Genomic DNA, 17,156 nt, shown 5'->3' with positions numbered 1-17,156 from the left:
CCCGTTGCACTGGAGTTCCACGCCTTTGGCAAATCATACCTTGTAAATCCATCTGTCAAGTTAACATGTTCTGAGAACATATTCCAAGTAGACATTGAAGTGATAACTCAGCCAGGAGACAGTTCTATGGAGGTATTAAAGTAGCATTACAGCCATTTTGAATTGTTCAATTTTGGTTACAAAAATTTTATATGTACTGTTATGTAAATTGTTTCTCAGTTCGATCAATGCAGTTGATTTTTGTACAAGCCAGTGACACAACCTCTTTTCAACATTCACTCAATAGATACATTACTCATTCACAAATGACGTGACAGCAAAGAAAGGAAGAAGAAAAGTTGTTGATGTCAATATTAAAGGTAACACATGTCTAAAAAAGATACAGCATTTCAACGATGTTGCTTGAAGAAGAGTTATGAGGTCTCCTCATCAGGGGGTTGAATCTTAAGGAGCGTGACAATATTCCGTGCCTCCTCATTCTACCTAAAATGGACACTCACTGTATGAAAGCTACGGGAGTCGTAGTTTCTTCACTTAGCATTAGTGACTAAAGTTTTTGAAATTATGTTTTTAGTGGCTTCAGTAACACAGGTTACCTTTTCAAAGGATTATGAAGACTGGGAAGTCAAAGGATGGAAAATTTCAGGTAAGTCTAAAAAATTATTTCTATTTTTATTGAAGCGTATTTATTTTATTTTTTCTCAATTATTTATATTAATATTTCTCTATTTTTTTACTCACCTCAAATTTCAGGTGATCTTGGTATGGTCAACGAACCCCTTAATAGCCGGCTAGAAAGTCCTTTTTTACCATGGAAACCATTTTATAAAGATGTTGGGTTATGCCTACGCTTCAAGTTCCAACTTCCTTCCAAGTTCCTTTCTTCGCTAAAGGTGTACACTAAGACAGGTGAAAAAGAGGTTTTAATTTGGAAGTTACGAGGGTTTCAAGGGAACAAATGGAACAAGGCCAAAGTTACTTGGAAGCCACACGAGAAAAATCAAGTAAATCTCCTTCATATTTTTCATTTAGTTTACCTTATAATCACCATGGGAAGTGAAAGTAAAACACATTGTACAGCGTATAAATAACGATTTTTTTTAATCACGATGTTTCTTGATTTAGACCGCGAGCGGTCTCCTTGAGTGTGCTAACGTCAAATATTTATTTATTTATTTATTTATTTATTTAGCTTCGCCTTACTAAAATACAAACAGAATGGAAACAAACAATAGAAACAAAAAAATTCCAAAGATATAATAATTAGGCAGGGAGACCACTACAGCGTAGCCAATTTCAGCGGATCCCTCGTTAATTATTTATATGAAAAAAATGCTAAATAACTAAAACTACTAATATGTAAGCATAAAACTTGAGAGGAGACAAGGCGGGAGACCAAATTGCTAGAAGCAGCACGTTGGCGGGCATAGGAGAGACCTCGCTGTGTTACACCTAGGACAGATTGTTCTCCAAGTTCTAAATATGACTTTACCTGAGCTCAGTCATATTGTTGCTAGTATTAACATCATATTCCAATCTATCATGTTGTAGATCCAATGTTATTTAAATATCACTAGCCTATTGTGCCATCGTATTAACAACTGGTATCATTCTGTTGTGTTATCTTTTTGTATCGTTGAAACACTGATGTTATTCTATTAGTTTATCTTACAGTTCTATTTTATCGATATGTTATTCTGCTTCATCATATTATACATATTTTTTAACAACTTATCATTCCATTGTCCTGTCATACTGTAGATCATATTTGAAGGCCTAGGTGCAGTGAACGGCACCCCAACCATACTATTGGATAATATTACGATAACAACGGAGACATGTACGCTGGCGCCTTCCCATGCATCACCAGGTAAATCACGAAGAACTCACTTTATGAAGGTTTTGTTACACAAGCTAAATGTTGGGGATTCGAGATAGCCATCCATTCATATAACGGAGTTCTGCTGCATCTTTAACCCTTTATTGCTCCTACAAAGAGTACTGCACAATACCGTACCATGCCATACTATACCATACCATACCATACCATACCATCCATACCATACTACACCATCTAATGCCATGCCATGCCATACCATTCCATACCATGCAATACTACACCATGTTATGTCATGCCATACTATACCATACCATACCATACCATACCATACCATACCATACCATACCATACCATACCATCTAATGCCATGCAACACATACCATACCATACCATGTAATACCATACCATGCCGTACCATACAATTCCATACAATGCCATGCCATGCCATACCATACCGTACCATACAATCCAATGCCTTGTCATAGCATACATACCATACAATGCCATACCATGCCATATCATACCATACCATTCCATGCCATACTATACCATACCACGACGTACCATACCATACCGTAACATACCATGCACTTGCCTTGGCTCACCATATAAATGTTCTGTTGATTTAAGTCGTTTCATGATTATTATTTTCAGATTTTGCTTGTAGTCCCACTGAATTTCAGTGTGTTAATGGCGAATGCATTAGCGCTACACACCGCTGTGATAGTGACGTCAACTGTCTGGATGGGTCCGATGAAGAGGGTTGCACTTGTTTAACCGTTGAGTTCCCATGTTCTTCAGGTGGTTGTATTCCATCAGGTAACTTATGCGATGGAATAAATGACTGTTCAGATTCTAAAGATGAACGGTTTTGTGGTAAGTTTATTACGTTTATTCAGTTTTTTTCCGTCATGAGTATACTTGCATTGTGATTCGCTGTTATCTTTCAAAATTGACATGAAACTTGGGCCGAAGTACTTAAATGTCGTCAGTGAGCGGGCAGCTTTATAAGAAAATAGCAGGCTTCAATGTTTGCGAATTCATTAATAACTGAACAACTGCACAGGTTAGATTTTCATAAAGGGAAATGATTAGCTGATTTTTTTGTCAAAGTAGCACCTTATCCTGCAGAAATTACGCTGAAGGGAAAAAATAGGAATTTTCTTGGAAGTGGGGTGCAATACAGAAAGAGATATAACTATTTTTTGTATAGAATGGGCTTTACTTTTAAGCTTAAAATACAATTCAACTTTCATTACTAGGGATGTCATAACACATTTATACTTTCCTTCCAAACAGCCTCATTGAACTTCCATCTTATCTAACTAATAAATCGTTTTTCTTTATTTCCCCAAGCACATGAATTTATACAAACACTTTATTCAGAAGAGTAGTATTCCTTGTGCTAACACGTGTAGTCCGTGTTTACAGCACAAATAGTTTGATATGTTGTTTGTTGCCATGCCACAATATTATGCATAATTTTCCAAACTTTAAAATTGCAGGAACCTCGTGTTCCAGTAACTTGTTTCAGTGCGCAGACGGTACATGTATTCCGTGGTCGTCAACATGTCACCAAGACAAGTTACCAGTTTGTCAAGATGGTTCTCATATGCCTTCAACATGTGGTCAGTTTAAATATAGTTTTCGTTCTCTAGGAATTGGGATGAATTTAATTGCTAGCTATCGTGTACAGACATTCACCAACCATCGAATACTTGGATGAACAAGTAAAGTAATTTAAAGTAAAGTAATCGGGGAAAGCCTATATTGTTAGACTAGATAATGATAAGTAATGATTAGCTTGTCGTTTGGTGCCCTTAATAATTTTAGTGAGACGCTAAAGTAAAGTTCGGTTTGGGCGCACCAGTGAACACGGAAAGTTTAAAGACAGTACGTAGGGAATGTTTTTTTTTTTTTTTTGGTTTTACTTTGTTACACGTAGCGAGGTTTGCAATTAACGAAAGGCATTTTTCCACCTCGTCATTGGTAAGTCACGACCACAAGATTTGTGTTTAGCTCAATACCGGCGGAAGAAAGTATGGTGGAATGTATCTGATATCATGATATCTGATATTACAGTATCTGATATCATGAGAAACGCAAAATAATCACGTAAGTTGGAAGGAAAGAGTTCTTCACTTTGTGTAAAATAGGTGCAACGAGAGGAAACTCATCCACAAAGATGAATATTAAATTTAAACAAGGAAACCACCTTAACCAGCCTCCTAGATAAATTACCCGAGTATGATTACCACGTCAATATGAAACCGACGAACGTTCTGGCGTCTTCGACTGAGTAACCCTATGTGGTATGAAAAGAGGTTCATGGGTTGAGATTCACCAGATATCTTTTTGGACACCTACCTGAAGGTACTTTTATATTAGGAAAAGGAGGCGTGACAAGCTGGCAGGATAATCTACGGCTAGTTCATTTTTGTCCACCTTTATTCCTCTCCATGAAGCAAGATATAGCTTTCAGGTTTCTGATATCGCCACACTAAAGTTAATTTTTGACGTCCTCGCTGTACCCTGATAGGTATGAGGGACTGTCCGCTGAACAAACTTAACTGCAAAGACAAAAGTTCAGGGACTGATTGCGACAAATACTTTAAAGGTACGTACATTTTGCAAATTTTTCCATTTGGTTTTCATTATTTCATGTTATAAGTTATAAACCATATCAACTATGAAGTTTGGGTAGCCTTCATCAGAGTGGAATACTTTTCAAAAAGGGTGCACGGATTGGTGAAAGCGGCATACTTTAATGAAAATTTTCCTAACAGGGAGATACAACTCTCTCACCAGGGATTTGTCTCGTGGTTTTGACATTGTATAAGGCAAGCCCGAAATGTGCTCTTTAAATACAAGTATCTTTGGACACGATTCTTAATACTATTTAGTGTATTTGTATACAGAAAACACTATACATTGCGTTTGCCATACGCTTTTAAAAATGAGTACAATATGTTTAACATTTTAATGTAACACGACAACAACTAAATTCGCAAGACTTTAATCTGGTGTTTTATAGAATATGTTCATTTATTTGTTTAATTCTCCTCGCTTTTATCAGGTCACTGTTCATTTGAAAACGGCTTTTGTGGACTCAAACACGACAACAGTATGGAAAATCTATGGACTCTGCATTCCGGCTTCACTCCATCAACAGAGACTGGCCCGTCATATGATCACAATACATATTCTCACAAAGGTACCTTTTCCACCACCCGCCCATTCTATGTTACTTTACAGCTCAATATAAGCAGAAACAGGATTTTTGACGGTCTGGGCATCAAGCAAATAAGAGCTTCAGAAACCGGGCTTCTGTCACAAGTTGGAGTCCCAGTGCCCCACGGACCTCCTGCCACAAAACCACACTCACCAGCTGTCTTCTGTTTGTTCTTAAACAGGGGCATACATTTACATAGAAGCTTCTCAGCGTCAGCTTGGAGACCGTGCTCGTTTGATGAGTGAGTGGATGGAACGCAATAAATTAATTTGCCTTCAGTTCTGGTATCACATGTTCGGTAAAAACACAGGACAACTGAATGTCTACATTGCAACTAACACTTCAGAGACGCTTTCTTGGAGTCAGTCTGGAAACCAACGAGACTGCTGGATGTTTGCGCAGACTACTTTGACATCAAAACTTACTTTCAAGGTAAAAGTGAAAAGAAAATTCGATAAAGTATTCCTATTTTATTATCGTAGCAATGAATATGAAAGATCATTAGTTTCTACATGTATTTTTCAGTTTATTTTGGAAGGTGTTACCTTGGAAGGAAGTAAGGGAGATATAGCAGTGGATGATGTTACCGTCCTGGAAGAGGGCTGCCGTGTCATCTCAAGATGGAGTAAATAAATGATTCTTTTCATTCCGTTTCGTTAGTTTAGGCTTAATCATTATTATAACGATAATTTTCCATCGCATCAAAGGAGAGGAAGACAAAAAGAACATAGACACCAAGATTACCTTTGAAAAAAATGCCCTTAAAAAAGTTCTTACCAGAATGACAGTGCATATGCACCAGAAAAAGCTTCAGCCAGACACATCTGCTCAATGTTCTTCCTTGTAATCGGATGTCAGCCCGAATGTAATGCGCGGACGAAGTACCAACGTGCAGCCTCCAATACTCCAGTCGTTACAGCACTAAGAACAATCATCCGTCCCTTGCAGATGAACGTTTCACGAATTTTGCCCCCCTCAGACAACAATTTCTTCTACCGAGTAATTTACCTGTAGAGAACCCGATAGCAAGAATTGTGAGGCTAAAAATTAACTTACTTACTAACGGAGTTCACGCTTTTCTACGAACGCCCCAGTTCGGGCAGAATATTCAGTATTATTGCACAGATATTTTCCGTTTAAAAGATATGTGGGAGATGAGTCTCTTTGGGAATTTTCTAGAAAGTGACAACTTTAGCTGTTTTTTGGCCTTATTTTCCTTTGAACTGAAACCGAAAAATATCTGAAATTTTCAAATTGCCTCCTCTTTGAAACCTGGTTGTTTCTATGGAACTACTGTGGTGGCCACTGCGGCTTAATCATGCACACTCATTTTGTCACTGTGTCCTTCAAGCAGTTTTAGCAAACAGTAAACACGACAAATATCAACAAGTAATAACTCATGAAAAATTTGTATGTCAAAGTTTATCCCTCTCCGATTGAAAAAAGGACAAAATTATGTTTTATTAATTAATCCATTGACGGAAGAGATGGACTTTTCCATTAAAGGAAAAAACCGTAATTAAGAAGTTTATATCAGCTATCATCTATCCAGTCTATGTCTTCATTTTCGATTAAATTGCTGGACAATTTATGCGTGCAGCTAATTGCTCAAACATATGCCCTCTTGATGTCTCCTTCCCTAGAAAGTCATCCTAGTTACGTACGCAGCTTAAGCAATTTGCGAAAAATTTTGGCAAGCGATCGTCCCTCATTTATCAGAAAGTCGCAGTGTTCATTAGAATATATCAAACCAATTGATATTGTTTTTCGCGTTCTGATTGACTAAGACGCAGGAGAGAATAGAACAAGTGCTATTTACCTTCAACTTTATTTATATAAACCAACACCCTAGACAAAGGCACAGGTTGTGGATCACCTAATGGTGTCATGTAACTTCCCTCTCATTGTTTCATGTTCCCGCGCAAAGAAACAAACCAACAAAAATTTTGGCGGAAAGTAATATAAAAATAAAGTGACTATTTCGAGGCCACCCATCTCACTCGTTTGGTATTATGCTAATGTGAGTTTTCAACCCAATGTCGGTGACTGTGGTTTAAGTCTCCTCAAATGAGAAGAAAGGTTGTCAAAATCTCACTATGCTAAAACCTCAAAAACAGATTGTGTTGAGGTTTCGAACCGCTATCTGGTATATTCCCGTTTTAAAAGTTTGGAAAACTAAGCATTTGTTGAGAATGATGTATTAATCAATAAATGACACAGGCATACTCGCAAAAACTGAAATCCGAGTGCTCCTATCAGGAGTCGAACCTAAGACTTTCCAATTACTAGTTCGGATGCTCTACCACTGAGCTACAGGAGACTCGTGGGAGCTAAGGCCATAAAACTAGGTTCACGGGACAAACATGGGACAAGCATATGTTACTCTCTGAAATCTAGTTTCGAAATTCTCGATCAAATCCTGACCCAAATGAAAGTTCCCAGACCATTTGGCAGCTACAAGAAAATCCTCGTATTAGGCAATCTACAAATGCTTAGAGAACAAATAACATATTGGGACGCGTTTGATACTTTTACCTGAAAGATGTGGAACCTTAACTAAACGATCCAAGATCTCCAATAAATAATTTATGTCGTTTTGAAATCAGTATAGCATGTGTATGACTTCAAACTGTCCACATGAGCGAGCGTGTCTTTTCGAGCGGTCGAACCATTTCGGGAGGTGAATGCATGTAGAACTTTAACAGTTGCCACAGAAGATCTAAAATAAATCAATTAGTTGGCCTACGCTTGTAGGTATTATGGATCCTGTAAGCAGACACATTTTGTGAGCCACAGAAAAACTCCTACTTTGGTGTCCAGGGCCTGTCTGTTCAAAGAGCCTTAACGTTAGTAGTAACCACTGTTATTTTCTTTTCAAAAACTATACCAATTTTAGTGAAATCTTTCGTGTTGAGGCTATAAGTAATGTCGTTAAATACTTAAATTTTGTACCAACAGAGAGTCCCCATTGCTATTTTGACGACGATGTGTGTCACTGGGAAGTCAACAAGCCGTGGCAGTGGATAAAATATAAAACAAGAAAAAGAGGTATTAATAACTCGATTTTTCGGCGATGCCAAAATGTTTTTTCACTTTTATCCTTGGTTCGAATTTTTTTTCTTTTGTTTCATAATCTTTATCATACATTACCATACATAAAGACAAAAGAAAATAAATCTTGAACCACAAGTGTGTTGACAAAAAATACATAGATTTCCTCCGTTTTTTTTTTCTTAGATACAAGCCAATACTTCTCTAAAAAAATATCCTCCCTACGTCCAAAGTAATACTCTTAAAATGTGAAAATGGACGGTAAACTATTATATAAACTGCTTTTACAAACGTGAACGAACACTACTTTTATCATCCTCTTAGGAGGTTACCTGAGCTTTGTATCGGATGGTAGTCAATCAGGAGGGACATTGGTTTCTCCCTTATTCAGCGGTGAAGAATGGAAGTGCATGCGCTTTTGGTACAGAATCGGCATGGGATATAACGTAGAAATAATAGTATCAATTAACAGCTCAGCTACAACAGAACAGCTGTGGAGATCAGCGCATCGGACGGCCAAATGGAGTTTTGTTCAACTGCCAATCAACACAAGTAGAACGGCAAAGGTAATTCTGCCTATGCTACAACAAATTTAACCTATTTCAGAGAACTAGAGTTTTGCATCGGTGGGAGCCTAGACAAACGTTTCACAATATACTGTAACTATGGAGAGTAAATTATTTGTAATTACCATAATTTCCTTTTTTTTTTTTACCTTTGAATACGATGTCTTCTGCGTTTTGTAAACATGTCGAAGTAAGCTTTTTTCGTAAAGCTGGCTGAACTATTTTTATGAAAAGGATTGAGAAAGACCAAAAGGTTCAGGGAGCAAACTAATTATGTAGCCAGACAAGGACACGAAGTTAGCACACGTTTTAAACTCGTGTCATGCCGTGGCAAATAAAATAATTTACTATCAAAAATTCAGTTTTCGTGATCATTATCCCAACAATTGTTAGGTCTCGGTAAGTGTGTTTCTTTTCTTGATAATTCCAAATATTACAAAACCCTCCTCCACAAATATACACCGAATCAGGAGGATGGACGTTTTCTTCATTCCCTCGTGGGTTTTTTTTTTTCTTTTTTTTACTTGTCCTCTCTTTAGAAATTGCATTTACTTATTGCTTCAAAATCTCCCGACAATGTGTTTTTTGGCAGGTGATAATTAAAGGTGTGAGTTCAGGAACTTCTATTGATCTCGATGACGTGTCCTTCAGTGCACATTCATGCAATGAAATACCATGGGCTCCGTATCAAGGTATTGTTCATTATCAGTCTCCAGGTCTACTGAGCACATTCAAGCATGCAAGCTTGCATCCAATCCATCTGTCCATCGGGTTAAGACAAAGGGATGCAACGAGGACAGAAAATAGTCTCTACGCATGGCATATTATTAAAAAAAAAGTTAAATGTAGCAAATGCATTGGCGATGAATGTAATTAATTTCTCTTATGGGATACACACATTGCAAGAGTTTAAAGAAAGGGTCGCCTGGCTTAAGTGTCATAAAAAAAGACGAAACGCTTTATTCCAATGTGTAACCTAATCAACATTTATCAATCCATTGCGGAACCGTACTTTGATTACTATAGTATTGTTTGGAATGAACTTGGCTGGTCAAATTTAAAAGAGAGGAGAGATAAACAAAAAGCCCTTATAATGTTCAAACTTATGACACTGGTTTATTTCAAAGACATTTTCTCAAGGAATGTAGGAACCTCTGTCTATAACCTTAGCACCTCAAGGGCAGATATTGCCATACTGCGAACCAGAGCAGATTATTGCACAAAAAGGGTTTGCTTTTACTGGAGGTAAGATCTAGAATGCATGAAATATGAGCGCTCCCTCGATTGAGGCTTTAAACTGAATATATTGAAATTTGTCAATCTCAGTACTGGTTCTTATTCTTACTCTTATCATTTTTAAGTAATTAGCGCAACTTACGTTGTACATTGTTCTTTTTAACAAACGTACCGCGATTAAATAAACTCTTCTTCTTCTTCTTCTTCTTCTTTTTATTCTTCGTTTTCTATCCATCCATCCATCCATCCATCCCAACGTCCATCCGTTTATCTATGGATCCCAATACAGGTATCTGATAACCAAATTCTAGAAAAAGTTGCGAAAAGAAAGTTGTTGCATAATACGAATGCAAACTCAAACAGATATCGGTTTGAATAATCGATTTAATGCCGTGACTGTATTCATGCACTAATGGTAGTGCATGAATACAGTCACGGCATTAAATCGATTAATCAAACCGATATCTGTTTGAGTTTGCATTCGTATTATGCAACAACTTTCTTTTCGCAACTTTTTCTAGAATTTCTACCTCCCTTGCTTCCGGAATGCATGAGACCACTAGGTATGCAAGATGGCGGAATTCGTGACTCAGCAATAACTGCATCGTCTTACTACCGACCACGATCGGCACCTTCAAGAGGGAGGCTTCACCTGGCTGTACCAGACTCCTATGTTGGTGTCACAGGAGGGTGGTGTCAGGGTCCCAGCAGCCAGTATTACCAGTGGCTCCAAGTAAATTTTGGTTACGTGGCCAGTGTCGGCAAGGTTGCCACCCAAGGAAAACAGGAACTCGATTTTTGGGTGACCAAGTACTTTCTTGCTTACAAACGTGACGTAAATAGTACGTTTGTGTTCTATCGACCAAACGGAAATGCAAAGGTAATTTTTTTCTGTCTTATTCAAATTTCTTTCCTGTCTCGGAAAAAAAGGAATCCGAATGTTTCTATGAGAAGTCGAACTAAGACCTGCAGATTACTAGCTCGGATGCTCTACCGCTGAGCTACAGGAGACTTGTGAGAGCTAAAGCCATTAAACTAGGCTCGTGGAACAAACATCCCGCATACTGCTAGGATTTAAATGCCATGTGTGGCATATGTGCAATAAAATAGGTGTGATGATATATTTTAAGCGTGGTGAATGAATGAGAATGATGCATTATTCAGTAAGTGACAGGCATGCTCGAAAAAGGAAAAAAAAAATGTAAAAATGTAACATTTAAATGCTAACCTCTCCGGCTGTTAAGTCCATTCCTGGTATTTATTATAACTGACACCTGCCATTAACTTTTTCTACCTCAAAGTGACTACAGTGAGTAAGTTCGGACGTTGGGCTTCAGAAGTAAAACTGTTGGTGCGATAACATGGCCATGAACCAGTGTCAAATATTCGATGCTTTTTCCAACATGTCATATAGTTTTATCCTTGTTATTATTAATTTTCATTCTAGGGGTCCCGAACGATCCGTACATGAAGGGTATTTTTTTTGAGTGTGAGGTTTCCATAAAACAGCCTTTACCTAGCTCAATGAGATATCATCCCCTTAAACTGGTTTTCGATCTCTTAACATTCAGCTGAAGAACAATTATCCATGTCAGTTGACACACGTCTTTTAAAATGCTTCCGAGCTACAGCGAAAACATGCAAAATAACATTTAAGGGCTCTTGCTTCCACCAATAGCGCAGCTTCACTACTCACTTTATAAACCACAAACAATTCACCATACCTTAATTCGCTCGAAACGTCAGCTCTCGAGTCTCTTTACGGTCACCAAATTACCTCATCAACTCAGTTTATAAAACCAGATATCCTTAACATTTTAGGGCCCCTGGTATGTGGTTAGAAATTGTCAAAGATTTTTTCGCTTTGATGAAGGCAGAGCGCAAGCATGTAATCCCACTATATTTCAACAAATATGAATATTTTTGATGAACTCAATTGCACAATTGAAAGACGTTTCGTAATTATTTATTTGGTTGTCTTTTCTTACTGCAGATATTTGATGGTAATTTTGACCGTCACACTGTTGTCAGCCATCTTCTCATTCCACGCATCACAGCCCAGTTTATAAGGATATATCCCTACAGGTATCGTCAGTTTGGCTGCCTTAGAGTCGAGTACTACGGCTGCGCAGTAGGTAAGCAAATTGTTAACATGAGACACCTTTTCTATGCGATTAATCGTTCGTCTTCAATTCAAAAAAGATGTTTAAAATGAAGAAAAAAGGGAATGAATCCTCGAATGAGATCCCGGTGATTTCCTTTGGCCGTAATTTATTCAATTAGTAACCTTTTTTACGAGTACTTTTAACTGATGAATTCTGTCGTACCTGCCTGCTGTCTGCTATTCTTGACATAGTTTGAGGTTTTGTTTACAACTTCAGTCGAGGTTACTGCTTCAGATGACACTTTCTAACCAAAAGGAATTTTATTTGATGTGTTTCTGTAGATAGTGCTGATGAACCACAAACTCCTTGCTATGCCCCCCTTGGGATGCAGAGCGGTCAGATACCCAACGCTTCAGTTACAGCCTCCTCTAATTTTGGTTCCGCTCACCGCGCTCGCCTCCACACGGTGGAAGAAGGTGGTAAACTTGGCGCGTGGGTGGCAATTTTGGCAGACTTGAATCAGTGGCTTCAGGTCAGGAACCTCCTCTGTTAATCATAGATCATACTGATCGCTACTTAGCTTATATAATATAAACATCTTGGTTTGGACATCAAACGGTGTGTGCATAATAGAGGTATCTGTGTTATGGAGAGAAATTTAGTAATAATTATATTCTTTCTGAGACCTACTAAATATTCTGAGTAAAGAAGTTGCGCTTAAAAGATAAGGAAAGGTTCCTACCTGAGCTTTTGATTTCCAGTGAAGTACAAAGTGTTTCTTCGTTACAGAGGTTTGTTTATACGGAAAAATCTAATTTAATATGATTTCTCACCTAAAGTAGTTTGAAGAGGTATTCATGGCGACAATGATTCCTTGATTGCCTTATACAGGTCGATTTTGGGGCTCTTGTTATGATAAGAGGCCTGGCCACCCAAGGACGACATGGAGTTCCGGAGTGGGTCACCAGTTTTACTCTTTCTTACAGTTCAGTGATAACCAACTTTCGATTTTATGAAGTCAATTCCACGGTAAAGGTAATTAGTCAACCTTTTTGATATCATTTAGCCCAATTATTGCTCCCTTGCATAACGCACAGTTAAATAAGAGAGTCACATTGGTTTTTGTCTTCAATGTAGTCATGCCCACCATCTTTATCATTGACTCTCGCAACTCATAAACTGTAAAAGATAAAATGGGACCACATGTGCTTTGTTTACTGTTCGCTGTTTAATGCCATTTTACCACAGCTGTAAGGGACAACGGAAGGCTCCTCCCACGTGAACTTTGTACGAAGTACGAACTTTGATAAACTTACAACAATTGTTATACCTCCCAACTCAAATACATTTTCCGATTGGAGGAGAACGTGTCACGTGCCATGTGTCAAAACTCCGGCGAACAAAACTCACTAACGCCCTGCGTGATAAGGTCGTGCACCTTGAAACGGCGAAAAATTTGTGTGCCAGTCCACGTCAAGAAGATAATTTTTTGGTGGTCATGGTAGCTAAACGCTTACAAACAAGAACTGAAGAAGAAATTCAACAGCCTCTTCGGGATAAAAACTCGAAATCTACCGACAAAGCCACCCACAATGCCGTGAAAACATTGAGAGACTTCTGCAAAGAGCAAAATTTGGACAAAAGCTTTCAAGATTTTGCAATAAAGTCGTAAGGTGACACCAGTATATAATTTGTTCTATTTTTGAATTGGGAGGTATAACAAAACACTTAATGTCTGGCCTCATGGGAAACAGTGAATTTTATTTCCCCTCATCCCTCAACGTTGAGAATCTCGGGGAAACAAAACTCACCGTTTCCCTTGGGGCCAGTCATTACGTGCTTGATATATGGAGTTTATCCTCTCTTTCAGATCTTTACTGGTAACAGCAATCAGATCACGGTAGCAGTGAATGTGGTAAATCCGTACATACTGTCCAGGTATCTTCGCATTCACCCGCGCACCTGGGTCAGTAATATTGCCTTAAGAATTGAAGTCTTTGGCTGCTTTGCAGGTAATTTTCTTTTCCATAAAATAACATACGTTGTATTTTCAGTTCTGGGCTTAACGTACTTAAATTTTTACTGCAATTAAATGAAATTCGTCAATTTATGGGGATTGGGTACAATCATGGAGTAGCTGTAAAAGGATATCAAAAATGACAATTTTTTGTTAATTTTTTATTCGCATCAACTGCGAAAATCACACCTAAGAAAATCTTCCAAGTTTAGGCTTTTTGCGAGTTAAGGTCTAAAGAGATTCAACAGGTTGTTGGGTTTCTGTCATAGTAAACATGAACATTCAGGATATCAAGGACATGGGATGCCACAAGGATACTCCTAAGAGAGCTATTCCGTTGATGGAAGGGATGAGTCATCTTCTAGATGGCAGCTACATGCAGAGGGCAGCCGCCGTTAGACGTTGTGCAAAGGCTGCGTACGATCTTCAACTTGATATTTTTGCGCTACAGAATGGTGGACAGTGTTTCGGAGAACCGCGAGCTCAAGCGCGATTTAATAAGTACGGCGTTTCAACACAATGCTCAGCAAATGGCCGAGGAGGACCTTGGGCTAATCAAGTATACAGGATAAACAGTAAGTAGTGAGCTATAAATTAACATACACTTACATAAAAAAGCGATTTCTTATGCATTGAGGCATTGTTGTTGTGTCGTGATAGACAAATCTGCTTGATTGAGATAGAAATGTCTTTAAATGAGAAGTTGTAGCGCCATCATAACCCGTTATCGCTTGCATGGTTAATGTTTCCATTTTATGACATCCCGAGGGTGCGGGATGAGAAGGCTTCCCTATTAAACTTAACTTAATATTTAGCATTCACAGTTTTTTTAAGTAATGTTTAAAAACGAGCAAGAGTGTTTTATTGGTTTTAGACCCGATAAAACACGTGCTGCGAGTTTTTCGAACGGCTTCAAAAACATTCCTGGAAAAGCGTGTGTCAATGGAGTTCATAACAATTATGCTTTTGCGAACGTTGGAAATTAGCATACAAGAAAAACACCGCATACTAATGACGAGTGTTTTAGAGCTGATAAAACACCGCATACTAATAAGGATGAGGGCTATCGATATAAAGTCACTGCACGTAATGTATTATCGACCACTTCATAGGTCGATGGGCTTATGAATTATTAATGAGTTTTCGTTGTATGCTTTACTAGGAAGATGCAATTTGTTTAATGAATGGTGTGATTGGAGGAGACATGGTGATGTTACACCAAGGTGGAGTGTGCACAAGTCAGAGGACTTGAACAGAGCTAGCGCCGAAGCTTATGCGGATTACGGTAAGAGGTTTGTCCGATTAGAAGTATAAAATGAAATTGAGTGTAAAAACTACATTCCATCAATTTTATTTTGACAGGGAATCAGCACGACAGACGCTATACATTGGAGACGTGGGGTAACAAACGCCTTCACGTGACTGCTTCAGTCTCGAGTCGTAAACACATCACCGAGCTGACAGTATGTTACTGGTTACAAGATAACAATGCTACGTTATCAGTGATCTACACAACAACCGAGAACAAATATGCCTTTAGTGTGCAGCAGAATTTCACGGGTCTAAGCTTTGCTGTCATGAAAAATAGCATGTGAGTAATTATTGTTCACTGAGTAACTTGTCAGTAACAGGATATATAAAAGGTAAATACAGGTTAAAATAGACTAGGAACAGCAAGGGCAGCGATTAATCCAAGTCCTGAAAAGGATAGACAAAAATCCCGCTATCTTTGAGGTACAAGTAAGGGGTTTGTGAAAGAGGTACTATTTTGGTGAAAGATGGTATATGAAAGTTTAAGGGCTTGAACCTCCGGGCGGTGCCTTCCCGTGTGAAAATTTATTGAGTACCCAGCGATATAATGGAAGATTTGATAGAAAGTTTACCCACTAACCAATGGGAAAAAATAATGAAATTTAGTGCCAGTTTTGTGATATGGCTTGACGACTGAACAGCTTTATACAAGACCTAAAACAGTAAGGGCAAAACTACCTAGAACTTTTTTCACGCCTTCTCTGCTTAGCTGTGTTCTTGTTCTGTCACAGATGAAACACGTTACAATGTGAAAAGTTCAAAAATTCAGACCACAGAGCCAAATGTTTTTATTCTCGACAACAATTCCAGGCAAATCTACGCAATATTTTGTTCTGTTGTTGTCAGCCACAAGCTTACTGGTCAAAGGTGGCACTGGCACTCAATCAAGGACTTGAAACGATTCTTCTAACCAATTCAGATTTTTACGTCCACTGGACGCATAAACATAGGAATAAAGTAGATAATGCCGTTGCTACATTCGCTACCTTGCGCCTCCATTACAAGTGCTTCGTGCACGCCCAATTTGCCCCCACACCACCTTTATTACCGCCTAAAGGAACGATATTACCCTTCGCTATAATGTCGTTGTGCACTTGATGAAGACCTCTAGAAGGAGTTTGTTAGAAACAATCTTCAGGAATACAACTAATGGGTGCACAACACTAGCCGGTGTGGTTCCAGCAAAGGTAGATGGAGACTTTGTGTAGCTTTTTTTTACGTGCAAAATAGGCCAATGCACGTTTCACAAATACCAAAAGCGGCAATCACAGTGAACGTTATATAGTAAAATCACGATACGCGAATGACTAAAACTGGATGAACGAATGAATTGAATGAATAAAGGAATGAATGAATGAATCAATGAATGAATGAAACAATGAATGAATGGATGGATGTAGCTGAACTGATAAATGTATATTTTTGCAGTTCGTCAAAAATCACTGTGGACAAACACACCTGGCATCATCTTTGTGTTTCTTGGAGTTCTCAAGGAGGATTCTGGAAAATTTACAAGGATGGAAGACTCTTTGACTTTGATAGGTGGCCCGGATACGAACAGGCAATATTAGGTAGTAGCTATAGTTCTTGATTATATTAACATTAACGAGGCGTTATTGTACTAGTTTGTCCATGATTCGCTATTATTCAGCACGATTCGAGGGCGAGACCCCTATAAATTACACCCAGAAATTACTTCATTAGTTAGTCCTCTTCATTCCCAGTGGGACATAAGGCTGTGATGATTGTTTTCATATGGCCCTTTTAAGGGCAACATGTTGGGCCTCGCCCCAAGTTA

At 38.4% G+C, this 17,156-nt stretch overlaps 1 protein-coding gene across 2 annotated transcripts in view; it reads left to right on the top strand.

Moving 5' to 3' along the window:
• Nucleotides 1-6: 6 nt before the first annotated feature.
• LOC146457838 (uncharacterized) overlaps nt 7-17,156 on the top strand; it is a 42,656-nt gene continuing 25,506 nt past the window's right edge. Inside the window, exons 1-23 of one of the 2 annotated variants that reach the window (XM_085091499.1) lie at nt 7-132; nt 287-359; nt 584-646; nt 754-1,004; nt 1,762-1,870; nt 2,495-2,716; nt 3,346-3,468; nt 4,380-4,457; nt 4,917-5,054; nt 5,254-5,504; nt 5,598-5,697; nt 8,031-8,120; nt 8,448-8,689; nt 9,282-9,381; nt 10,447-10,805; nt 11,919-12,060; nt 12,372-12,562; nt 12,922-13,065; nt 13,901-14,042; nt 14,317-14,622; nt 15,210-15,332; nt 15,410-15,638; nt 16,787-16,929. In XM_085091499.1, the coding sequence (XP_084947625.1) occupies nt 127-132; nt 287-359; nt 584-646; nt 754-1,004; nt 1,762-1,870; nt 2,495-2,716; nt 3,346-3,468; nt 4,380-4,457; nt 4,917-5,054; nt 5,254-5,504; nt 5,598-5,697; nt 8,031-8,120; nt 8,448-8,689; nt 9,282-9,381; nt 10,447-10,805; nt 11,919-12,060; nt 12,372-12,562; nt 12,922-13,065; nt 13,901-14,042; nt 14,317-14,622; nt 15,210-15,332; nt 15,410-15,638; nt 16,787-16,929 (3,625 nt within the window). In that variant the 5' untranslated portion in view covers nt 7-126. Of the gene's footprint in view, nt 133-286; nt 360-574; nt 647-753; nt 1,005-1,761; nt 1,871-2,494; nt 2,717-3,345; nt 3,469-4,379; nt 4,458-4,916; nt 5,055-5,253; nt 5,505-5,597; nt 5,698-8,030; nt 8,121-8,447; nt 8,690-9,281; nt 9,382-10,446; nt 10,806-11,918; nt 12,061-12,371; nt 12,563-12,921; nt 13,066-13,900; nt 14,043-14,316; nt 14,623-15,209; nt 15,333-15,409; nt 15,639-16,786; nt 16,930-17,156 lie in introns of both variants that reach the window. The other variant, XM_085091498.1, reaches the window with a different exon arrangement.

The sequence above is a fragment of the Pavona decussata genome, unplaced genomic scaffold (genome assembly GCF_977016875.1).
Source record: "Pavona decussata unplaced genomic scaffold, jaPavDecu1.1 SCAFFOLD_237, whole genome shotgun sequence".
Taxonomy (NCBI): domain Eukaryota; kingdom Metazoa; phylum Cnidaria; class Anthozoa; order Scleractinia; family Agariciidae; genus Pavona; species Pavona decussata.
This window is presented reverse-complemented; position numbering and strand designations above follow the sequence as displayed.